Source organism: Brassica napus, chromosome A9 (assembly GCF_020379485.1).
Source record: "Brassica napus cultivar Da-Ae chromosome A9, Da-Ae, whole genome shotgun sequence".
Lineage (NCBI taxonomy): Eukaryota > Viridiplantae > Streptophyta > Magnoliopsida > Brassicales > Brassicaceae > Brassica > Brassica napus.
The window spans coordinates 22,483,272-22,495,105 of NC_063442.1; the positions used below are offsets into that span (position 1 = coordinate 22,483,272).

An 11,834-nucleotide genomic window follows, 5' to 3' on the forward strand; every position below is an offset into this window, starting at 1 on the left:
TCCCCTTACTCTTCTGCCCTTAAGCCGTCATAGCATAAAAATGGAGATATTCCATTTTTCCCGATCTTCACAATTATCTTCAAAACTTCCGTATCTATCCGCGGAAACTTGACATTTATCCTTCCTCGTGGGCCAAGCGTGAACCATGGTGTGGTTCACGGGCTTTTGGTTAGGAGAAATCGTAGGATGGGCCTCGAGTCGTGTTTTAGGTCCCTTTGGGCCGTCTTCCGACTCGACACGTTTACTACGAGTTTTCCGCGGTTTATAATCCGCGAAGTTTGATCGATGAATTAGAATAGCGGGAAACATGGACTGAGCTTGCTACGGTCTTCGGGAGATAGCATTCGAAGGTTTGACGAGAATGCAAGGACTGGTGTCGTATCGATGTTCGGAAAGGTTGAATCGCTACACAGCGACCGAACTTTGGCTCGAGCCCGATCGCTACGTAGCGACCGAGCGAGACGAGTGCTCGGTCGCTACATAGCGACCGAGCTACGTAGCGACCGAGCGGGACGATCGCTCGGTCGCTACGTAGCGACCGAGCGGGACGATCGATCGGTCGCTACGTAGCGACCGAGCTTTGGCTCGAGCTCGGTCGCTACGTAGCGACCGAGCAATCATCCCGCTCGGTCGCTACGTAGCGACCGAGCTCGGCCAAGCTCGGTCGCTACGTAGCGACCGAGCGATCGTCCCGCTCGGTCGCTACGTAGCGACCGAGCTCGAGCCAAAGCTCGGTCGCTACGTAGCGACCGATCGATCGTCCCGCTCGGTCGCTACGTAGCGACCGAGCGGGACGTAGCGACCGAGCGGGACGATCGCTCGGTCGCTACGTAGCGACCGAGCTTGGCCGAGCTCGGTCGCTACGTAGCGACCGAGCGGGATGATTGCTCGGTCGCTACATAGCGACCGAGCTTGGCTGAGCTCGGTCGCTACGTAGCGACCGAGCGGGACGATCGCTCGGTCGCTACGTAGCGACCGAGCTTGGCTGAGCTCGGTCGCTACGTAGCGACCGAGTGGGACGATCGCTTGGTCGCTACGTAGCGACCAAGCTTTGGCTCGAACTCGGTCGCTACGTAGCGACCGAGCGGGACGATCGCTCGGTCGCTGCGTAGCGACCGAGCTTGGCTCGGGTTTGGTTGCTACGTAGCGACCGGACGGCGTGTATACGTAGCGACCGAGCTTGGTTTGTTCGGTTTGAATCCCAAAGGATACTTCTTCGTAAAAACCTCGTATAGGTTATTTTTACGAAAATTACATCTCTTCTTTTACTATCTTTTTTGGAAATACGATCTCCGAGGATTTTCGGGTGATAATTCCATCGTAACCGTTTTTGACCCCAACACCCTCTTTTTTATCTCTTTTATTAACATGCAGTATTATTCATAATTAATCTATGTGTTTTCTCTTGTAATGACTGAGTAGTCGATCTAGCTTGTCTAGGGTTCTAGGGTGTTAATTTCGTGAGTTAAACATAGATAAGTGAATCCATTGATTGTCTTCGTTCATAACTGTTCTTAATACTTGCATTAAACTGGCCGCTTAATGTTAGATCCTAGGTTTAATATGTTCATCAACCGTGTAATAGGTTGCTAGATCGGTTATGAATGAGGATTGCATTCCTAACCAGCGAAAGTAGATGTTAGAGTGTTATGTGAACATATCGGACTTGATCTTAATGTTTGTCATCGCATCTCAGTCCAAACGACAGTTTAGGTACTGAGATCGATTGGCAAAAGGTGAAGCACCACGACAGTGGGCTGGTCTATTTTAAGTGATATGAGTTCTAAACTAGTGCTAAATTGAACTTGAATAATTGTTTGGCTCACAAGTATTGACACCCGATGAAGTAAACCTAGGCTGGCTTCTTTTTAATTTACATACTTTAATTAATCTTGTTACTTGTTTCTCACGAAACTTTAATCTCAAAACCCCCATCATTGTTTTAGCTAAGTATTGATCCAATAAAGATAAAATGTAATTGTTGGTCTCTGTGGATTCGATCCTAAAGTGCTACATCGACATACCATTCGATTGTGGTAGTGTGCACATTAAGTTAATTGGTGTGCGTATACACGTAATCTTAATTTGGTGCCGTTGTCGGGGACCATCTTTTTACCTTTATTTTTCGGTTATTTATTTAGTCTAAGACCTCTAACTTGCTCTATCCTTTTTGTTGCAGCTAATGTTCTAGGTGCATGACTAGTAGACATACTCGGAGAAACGCACAAGGAGAATTTGTTACACTTAGGAACCAGGAGCTAGCAAGGTTAAAAAGAATAAATCGTCAACAGCCAAGGCCGACTAACACCACTATGGGTGACTACGGCAACCAGGATGATCTCGCTGCCACAATGCAACAACAGATGTTTAAGATGCAGCAGACCATCCAAGCACAGCATGAAGCTGATCAACAAGCTGCTCTTTTTGCCGCGCAGCAGCAGCAGGAACAGCCGGAGCAAGCTTCTCCGATTGGGCAGAGAAACCTTCAGCGTAACTTCCCCACTACGAGCTCTGCCATTACTCCTCTACCCTGCCTTATACATGACTTTGAGATCAAGCATGCTTTAATCGATCTGGTGCAGAGAAAAGTGTTCACTGGTCTCCCGACAGAGATTCCAATGAAGCACATTGAGAGATCCGAAACAGTCTACAGCTTTACTCGCGCGAATGGCGTACCACCATACTACATTAAGTGCATGCTATTTTCGTTTTCTCTTGATGGAAATGTTGCATGGTGGTTGAACTCTGTCCTTACCAGATCTCTTACTTCGTCGGAACAGGTCCGATCAGCGTTCCTAAGCAGTTTCTACACGAAGGCGATAACAACTGCATTGAGGAACAAGATCACCTCTTACAGACATCTCACTGATGAACCTTTTTGCGACGCATGGGAGCATTTCAATGACTACCGCAGAGAATGCCCTCACCATGGATTTGATGATGATTACCTCCTGGGTATTTTCTATGAACCGTGTAGACTGGAAATACCAAAGTGCTCTAAACTCTTCGAGCAATGGAGATTTCATGACTCAAACCACTGATGAAGCGTTTAAGCTGATTGAGAACATGGAAGCTAGCTCAGCCAATCAGGAGAGCGACCGCTCCAAGAAAGTCACAGTGTCGAAAACCAGAAGGTAGATGAGCTGACAGATAAGGTTGATCAGCTACTAAAATGAAACCAAAGGCAAATCTTTCGCATGGAGCAAGCGACAGATGGGCAGATTCAGAACCCTCAAGAGGTTTCTCACGGGGCTGAAAAGAAAGGAAACGATCAGCAAGGCTTCCCGCAGAACTTTCAGGGTAAGACTTTTGTTTTTAGTCAGGCATATAATCGGTTTGCGAGTCAGAATCAGAATCAGAACCAGAACCAGAACCAGCAACAATCGCAGAACAACCAGCAAGCAGTTCCAGCTGCCGGGAACAGTCAACCAGATGAGCTGAAGGGTCTGGGTATGATGATACAACAGCTGTTTCAAGGTCAGCAGGTTTAGGCCAAGGCGTTGAATCAGGTTACCACGAACATCAACAACAGGATGGACAACATGTTCACCGAGCTGAGTACAAAGTACGACACTGTTGCTAGCCACATAAGGAAGATGGATGCTCAGATTGCTCAAACAGCTGAAAGTGTCAAGAGGCCGCAAGGTATCCTTCCAGGAAAGAGTGTGATGAATCCTAGGATTGATCACTGTAATGCAACAGAGCTTAGATTGGAGAAAGCTGATAGAAAAGAACCGGAGCACCTGTCTGCTAAGACTGCTCCATGCGCAGAAGAGAGAACATAGCACCCTGCTAGCCCTAAAGTGACTGTTCCCGACAAACCTACTGAGATTCCACCAGTGCAAGTATATGTTCCAAAGGTTCCATATCCAATTCCACCTAGACATTTAATGGATCCCATTAATGCAGAACATTTGGCTGGGTTTAGGAAATGTCGAGAAGGCTTCCTAAAAAAATCTCATTTCAACATGCTTGGGAGATTCGGCCATTGCATATGTTCTTCAAAAATTGCAGAGAGACTCAAGAGGAAATTAAGGCTCTCTTTACTGAAGCGTTTACACCATCAATGAAAGTATTGCCTACGGTTGATGACTCTGGAAAGTTTTATTTTCCATGTTCAATTGCTGGAGTGGAATCTGCAATTAGTGACTACGGGTCTGGTGTGAATCTTATCTCAAAGGCAATTGTGGACGAGCTGGGCATTGTTGATATTGAGCCTTCTATGGTGACTATGGCTTTTGGAAACTCTTCCACGGCAGTCCCTTATGGCACCATTTGTAATCTTCATGTCCAAGTGGGAGACTGTATGCTCCATACCGAATTTACGGTTGTTGAGATGAGCAAGGATCATGAGATGCCTTTGATCTTTGGAAGGTCATTTATGGCTACAGTGGGAGCAATCATCGACCTACCTAATAAGAGAGTGTCTTTCTCCAACATCAATAAGAAGGTTTTCTCCAAGGCTGTCCCTATCAGATCACAAATCTGATACACCTCTTGCATCTCAGTGACTAGTGGAGAACAACTGAATTTTTTTCCTAAGAAGGAGATAAAAGAAGTTCTGGATGGAGATTCTCACAGTGATACTAAGCAACTCAGTGGGAATGCAAAGCTGAAGTAAAAAGTCCAGAAGAAAAGGGTCAAGAGAGATCCCACGATGACTTTAAAACCTCGCATGTGTGATGTGAAATCCATTGAGTATGAGGTAAAGTGTAAGGATATCTCTAAACCTTTCTATAAAGTCAGAGCTATTCTCACACAGGAGCTGAAAGAGAAAGGGGAAGCTGCTGTAAAAGGGATGTTGAGCACAATCTCGAAGCTGAACATATCTGATTGTGGAGCTTGTTTTGGAATAAGCCCTCATGCTTAACCCGACTGACTCCTGTCACCAAGTCAAGCTAGTGACTTAAACCAAGCGCTTGGTGGGAGGCAACCCACAGGTAAATGTAAATATAACTTGGTTTTGTTTTTGTTTTGCTTATTTTCTGTTTAGATATTGAGTCTCAGGTCAAAAAACAGAAAATTCTGAATTTTGGGTTGCAGAAACAAAGCACCATGCCCTCTGAAAAGAGCGGCCGCTCCAGGCGATGGAGCATCCATGATATTTCGCAGCAACCGCTCCACTCAGGTAAGTATCTCGACCAAAAAATATATATTCTTGTTTACACCTTCTCTCTGATTTATTTTCACACCGAGGCGTTGTGAAGTAAGTCTGGGGGAGGGTTTTCATCGTTTACTAACTCGTTTCTTTCTTTTGTTTTTCTTTTGAGTCAATTTTTAGGATCGAGTCAGTCAAAACCTTGTGGGAATTAGGACCTTATGTTGTGTTAATCACTAACCACCTAGTGCTTTAGTTATCTTATTCAGTGACTTTAGCAGTGACGAAAGACACACATGTGGACCTAGAACACCCTGACATGATCACATTTGGTTCTCCAGAAGATTTCGACTTGTCCAGGTTACACTGAAAAGACTTAGATCCATTTAACTTGAACCTAATCTTGACTTCAATTATTCTTGTTATGGGCATTAGATAAGGGAAACAAGAACACACTCAGGACTTCTTATCGTTTTTATCCATCTTGCTGATCCTGAGTTGCTAGCTTATTTTTAGCTAGTTCCCATCCTGCACCTTAGCCTTTATTCCACCTTCATGCATTTGTTTTTCAGTGTTATATGTGCAGATATGTGCAAAAAGGTCGAAGAGGAAAGGATCGATGCAGACTCTTACTCGTTACTGCTGTAGAAATTCAGTCAGAAAGGATAACAAGCAGATTTAGGGAGCAACCGCTCCATAACCAATGAACTGCACAAGAGCAGGGGTGGAGAACCAGAATGGTTGCGACATCAGAACCTCCAGTGGCACTCATAACCATCATATGTTACCTCCTTCTTCGTCACATCACCATATCATGTTTAAGAAAAATAAACGAGAATAAGGTGATGGAGAAGGGAAGAAAAAGAAACATGGAGCCACTGGAAAGGTCGAACAAAAGGGTGGGTACTATAGAACCTAAATTCCACACAAAGTATTTGATAGTGATCGGGGTTGATCTAGGGAAGATAAATGATGTGGGCAACGATATCTTTAGAACACAACGATGTTAAATAGTTTCCAGTAGGTGAAAATAGACTTTATTGATAACTGGGATCAAATACAATTAGTTGAACTAGATCGAATGAAACACACAAGTTCGATCAAGAAGGAATATAAAAGTGGGAAGACAATAAGATTGATATGAATGTAAGGCTCTCTCTAGGGTTTTCAACGTGTCCACCTCCTTGTTTCTTCTCCTTCTTTTATAGCAAATCGACTCCGAGATCTCCGTGCTAGCTCCGCGATCTCGTTTTCTTGTTGCGCGATTTTTGCAACCTCCGTGACTCCTTCTTCGAGCTCAATTCTGGCTGTGGGCCTCGGCATGTCTCGGCCCATGTCTCTGATCGGGGCCTATTTCGGTCTTGACCAAAATTGGGTCCAACATTTGTCCCCCAGCCCTTTTTTTGATTTGATCGAAAAGGAAAAAAGGGGCGGTTATCCTTTGGTCTGGATTTTGCGGTTAACATCATTCGGATTAGGTTTTAATGATTGTTTTCGAAAAGAACCGTTTGGCGGCGCGCTTTCTTTTATTATTATTTTTATCGGTAACGCCTACTTTAGTCGCCGCTAGGGCGTAGACTAGGTTATAATTCCCTTTCTCGATAGCGATGATAAAGCCGTTAGGGAGGCTTATTTATATATACGTAGGAGGCTTTCTTTCAGCCTTATCTCCGTTTCCTAGCTCAACTCTCTTTCTCCCTTGCTCTAAAATCTTTCTATTCGAGATCGAGATGTGTTCGTCTTTCAATTTTCCTCGTCCAACTACTACTGCGGATGATCTCGAGAACCTTCACGAGTTTCATGGGGTCGATCGTTCCGTTGTTCTTGATTTGGCCAGAACGGGTGAGACCCCTGAAACCGTGAGAGAGGGCTACTATGGAGCCTATCTTTCCTTTTTCCATTCTTGCGGTCTTATCTTCCCGATTCCGGAGCCGATACTTGAGATTTTGGCGGAGCTTGGGTTATCCCTCTCTCAGCTTCTCCCAAATTTCCTTAGGCATCTTGTTGCGTTTCTGGTTAAGGCTAGGGAGGAGGGTCTCGCTTTTGGTCTTAGCGAGTTTCGTCAGTTCGTTCTGGTGAAACAGAACAATCAGACTCCTGGGACTTTCCTTGTTTCTCCGCGTCCAGGTCGCCACATCATAGAATATATTCCTTATCGAGACGAGAAGTGGCGCGAACAGTTCTTCGTTTTCCGGATGGATCGAGCATCTATGGGTGACTTCGATTTCTCCTGGCTCTCTTGGCGTTGGGCTGAGAATATCGGTTAGTTTCTATCTCACCTATGCGTTTTGGGTTTTCGGGATCGAAGACTAAAATTTTCGTTTTATTTTATTGAATGTAACTATGCTGGAAGTTCCGCGATGTCGGATAAGATATGTGGTATGATGATAATCCTTCGGAGAGGTCGGTCGAATTGGTTCATTTTTGACAAAACTCGGATTCGGACTGTTTTTGCTTTGCCAGTGGGGACTGGCAAAGCTTCTTTAATCACGAAGTCGGAGGACGAGACCGGGCATTCCTGGGATCTCGCAGGGGCCTCTCCTTCTCAGGACCAGTCTTTGGATCGGTTGAATAGACAGCTCGTTCGTCGTTCCAAACTTCCGAGTCTGCGTCGAGGAGTCGAGCTTCAGGGAAGTCCCCTTTAATCTCGAGCCATGATTCTGACGATGACGATGTTCTAAAAGAAAGTCAGCCTCCTGCTTTGTTGAGTCCTGGTTTGGATGAGGAGACTGTGGTGATGACTCGTAAACGGCGTCAATCATCGGAGGAGTCTTTGCCCGGTCCATCTCGTCCTAGGTTTATCTCTGGGGGAGATGGTTCTTCATTTGCGGTTCAGAGTGATCTGATTTCCCTCGCTGGTCGTATGAGGTCCGCGGGTTGCCGTCTTCCGTCTCTCACTTCGTCAGTTGAGAAGGAGGCCTACCCCAAGGTTGCTGTGGCGAGCTCTAAGGTACGTTTCTTTTTTACCTTTTTTCGAGGAATCCCTTCGCATCATTTGCTTATCTCAATTTATTTTCAGGTTATGGAAGCTTTTAATGAATATGTCGTGATGACAGAGGATCATGTCGCGGCTTCCAGGAATGACAGGGAAATCGAAAGCATTGGCTCTGAGATCAAGAGGCTTTCGGAAGAGCTTGAAGCCACCAAGCGAGAAGGGAAGAAGGATGCTGAGAAGGTCGAAGCTTTGACTGAAGACTGGAAGAGAGTTCATCTGGCAAATAAGGTTCTTGAATCTCGGATGGTCGCTAAACGGGCAAGAATTGCGGCGTTCAAAGTTGAGAGGGATCGGGATTTTCGCCGAGCTTCCCGGAATGCTCGTCGCGACACTGCGGCCAAGTATTGAGAGGTCCTTGAATCCTTGAAAGATAGGTGGGCGAGCAAGAAGAATGAAATATCTGCTGAGATTCAGCTACAGGAGGTGGTCGCGAATATCGATCTCTTGACCGAGCTCAAGGATGGAGGCTTGATTGTGGATGCGAAACTTGCTCGTTCAAAGGAAATGGAAAGAGATTGCGCAGATCTTCTCGCATCGGCTGCTGTGCCCGATGATTCTGTTTCTAGTTAGCCTTCTTCTTTTTTTTGTTTAATGTCTTTGGATATTCACTGATCTTTGATCTCGATATTTTGAATGTTTTTTTTACGGATAAGTATATAATTTTGGAATATCCCAGTTTCCTTATCTTTCGAGTTTCTTTCATTCGTGTTGTTGAGATATTGCGAGGCCTCGACCTTTATAAAGCCTTTAGCTTCATTCGGAACTTATTGTAATATTTCGTTCAATCTTGTTTTTTACTTGCTAGAAATCATGACTTCGAGAAGATCTAAGTCTCGTGATTCTGACAGGGTGCGAACTCGAACTGGTGTTGCCAATGCGGAACACATTCGATCCGGAGACGTGAGCGACGCTCTTACAGAGGTTCTGCGTGAGGAGACTCGACTTCCGCGGTCCTCGTTCCAAGGGACCAAAGATCCCGAAGGTAAGGCATCTGTTACTCCTGTTAAGTCGAGCAGCCCAACGGGTTCGGAGGGGCGTGATCGTCCTCCAACGAAAGCTAAGACGAATGGTTCGGATCGTCGTCTTGTTGTCCCGACTGATACGGTTGTTGCCAAGCCGTTTCATTGGCAGTTTTCGCATTCCAAGGACTGCCCCATTATTGAGGATCTAGACAGTGTTGCTCATTTGGTGAGGCATTTCAAGCCCGCCGGATGTCCGCTTTCTTCTCTGCGTAATATGACGGAGCGTGAAGCCTATGTAAAGATGGTCATGGCCCATGCTATGGTGATTCTTTCTGAAACATGATCTTTGTCGAATCGTTGGTTCGTTTTATCTTTATTGATCTGTCATATTTCAGGCTATGGAAGCTAACAATGAGTTCGCGGCGACTTTAGAAAAACGCCTACAGGACATTCTGCGTTCTGACGAACTTAACGAAATAAAGAAGGTTGTTCGTGAGCTGAAGTTCAGTCTTTAGATGGCTCAAGATCGGGAGCGTGCCAATGCCGCCCAACTGGCTGTCGCCGAAAAGCTGGGGAATCAGGCTGCTACGCTCGAAGCTCGTCTGTGGGTTGTGAGCAACGAAAGAAGATCGGCCCTTGAGCGAATTTCCGTTCTGGAGGCGGAGTTGAATCGTCTGCCAACAAGTTGGCTGATGATCGCCGCCGTGCGATCTATGATACCAAGAAGGTTATGGCGGACAGCTATCTGGAAGTGTTGGTTTCTCTGAAGGAAAAATGGGAACATAAGAAGGCGGCGGCTGATAGTGAGGCTCGTCTTTGGGAGGTTGTGGCCAACATAGATCTCTTGAAAGAGATTATTACCAACAATCTCTTGGCTTCGGATGATTAGCTGCGACTTCGAGCAAAGGAGGTCGAGCTCGGATCTGAAATTGATGTTATGGCGACCTCGGATTCCTCGATTGGGAAGCTCGATCTGCCCTAGATTTTGGAGGATCTGCCTGAAGATTTCTTTGCTAAGGTTCCTACTGCAGCGGATGGTGCGGCGAAGTGCTCGGATGACCGGTTTGAGGACGGTGAATTTGGCATCGAAGAATAGATTTTTGGGGATTTTTGTTTTTTTTTTTGCTTCTGTTGTTTTATTAATATTTTTTTTAATTTTAATAAAGAAGGGATCGTAGGTCCCGATTTGTTTGTCGCCACAATATGTTTCGTGCGAGGCCGACGTCTTGGGGGCATGTGTCGATTTTTGTAAATATTTTTATCAACAGTTTTGATGTAACAAAAGATTTTGTTTATTAGTTTTGTCGCGCTTGTTGGCGGAGTTGGCCGCGACCGAGGACCTGATCAGGGTCCTGGTTTTTGGTCAACTGTGAATCTTATGCGTTTTCCTGATATGAGAAATTTGTTGTCCTCGAATGTCTAGCGAATGTATTTGCTAAGGTGTTGGATTCTGTTTCGTTACAAATTAGTGAAAGAAAACAGTCTTTGACATTATCGAGCTACTTTTCCACGGGTGTTGCGGTGTGTTTACTTTGAGTTCTGTTGATTGGAGGAGACTGAAGGGTCGGCTGTTCGATTGTTCGTGTACGTAGGTACGTTTGTTTGTTAGCTTCGGTTGTGATTAAGGGTTCTGTTCGATGTCCTTAATGCTTGCGAGGTAGCATGTCCTGGAGTTCTTCTGGCTTCCTCGGATAGTTTCGACTTCTTTTGACGTTGGGAACTTCAGGCATTGATGATATGTCGAAGGAACTGCCTTCATGTTGTATAGCCAAGGTCTACCAAAGATTGCATTGAATGGGGCAGGACGGTTTATTACGATGAATTCTACGATTTTTCTGACTTCTCCGGCGGTCACCGCGAGCTCGATTGATCCGAGAGAGTAGGTGGTCTCTCCTGTGAAGCCAATGAGAGGTGTTCGCTCTTGTTTTAGGAGTGCTTTGGTGAATCCCATTTTCTTAAATGCTTCGTAAAATAGGACGTCGGCCGAGCTTCCACTGTCTATCATTACTCGGGATAGTTCGCAACCACCGACGTCGATTCAATTCACGTGAGCGTCGTCGTGTGGTTTATGGAGGTCTGCGGTTCCGTTTTCGTTGAAGGTGATTTCGTGGTCAGGACCTGTTAAGGGCTCTCTAATTCCTACATAGTTCTCAGCTCTCCTCTAGTATGCTTTGATTGAGTTAACTGAGTTGCAGAATTTCGAGCCTTCGTAAATGAAATCAATCCTTTTCCTACTCTCGTTATGAGCCGGGAAGTTCCATCTCTTAATCGGTGCTGGTTGGTAATGTCTCTGCCCTCCAGACAGATTACGATTCATTTTATTCTTTCGTTTGAAGTTTGAAAATCTCACGCTAGGAGGTCGTGTGTTTTGGTTGTACTTCAAGACCTGGGGAGAAGGGGTGTCATCATTGGTTTTTCTAGTGTGCGGATTGCTATCGCGATCTCGAAACGGATTTTTGCTTCGGTTTGGCTCTTGATTTCGTCGATTACTTTGCTGTTCTGCCCCCATGAAATCATGTCGACTCTTTTCTTCGGAGCCGGAGGTGGGGAGCTTGGTGATTCCTGCTCGATTTCCCTACCTCTTTTGTTCGTTGGGACCTTGGTTTTACGGTTAGATTTCGGAGTTACTGGTTCCTCTTCTTCTCCTGCTTCTTAGTTAATTTTTTTATTTTGTTTTGATTACGAAGTGCAGCCCGGCTTTCCTCGGTTGAGTTGCCCATGCGGTCGTGGAAGGCGCAGTATTTGCTGAGGTCGTATGTCGATGATTTCTGCGGCGAGT

The 11,834-nt window shown here is 45.5% G+C and overlaps 1 protein-coding gene and 1 non-coding gene across 2 annotated transcripts; one reads left to right on the forward strand and one right to left on the reverse strand.

The window, feature by feature from the left end:
• Window positions 1–2,828: 2,828 nt before the first annotated feature.
• LOC125578735 lies at window positions 2,829–2,935 on the reverse strand. Its single transcript, XR_007316818.1, has one exon. It is a non-coding gene; the product is annotated as a small nucleolar RNA R71 (small nucleolar RNA).
• Window positions 2,936–6,828: 3,893 nt separating this feature from the next.
• Window positions 6,829–9,570, forward strand: LOC125578142. Its single transcript, XM_048740449.1, has 6 exons — window positions 6,829–7,360; window positions 7,678–8,048; window positions 8,118–8,434; window positions 8,468–8,658; window positions 8,899–9,350; window positions 9,451–9,570. Exons 1-6 carry the CDS (start codon window positions 6,829–6,831, stop codon window positions 9,568–9,570), a joined length of 1,983 nt encoding a protein of 660 aa, XP_048596406.1.
• Window positions 9,571–11,834: the final 2,264 nt, after the last annotated feature.

Bases quoted from the DNA above. Each gene is read 5' to 3' on its own strand.
- LOC125578142 (XM_048740449.1), top strand. From the start codon at position 6,829: ATGTGTTCGTCTTTCAATTTTCCTCGTCCAACTACTACTGCGGATGAT. The intron at 8,435-8,467 runs GTATTGAGAGGT...CTTGAAAGATAG, and splicing joins CGTCGCGACACTGCGGCCAA to GTGGGCGAGCAAGAAGAATG. The intron at 8,659-8,898 runs GTTAGCCTTCTT...TTTACTTGCTAG, and splicing joins GCCCGATGATTCTGTTTCTA to AAATCATGACTTCGAGAAGA.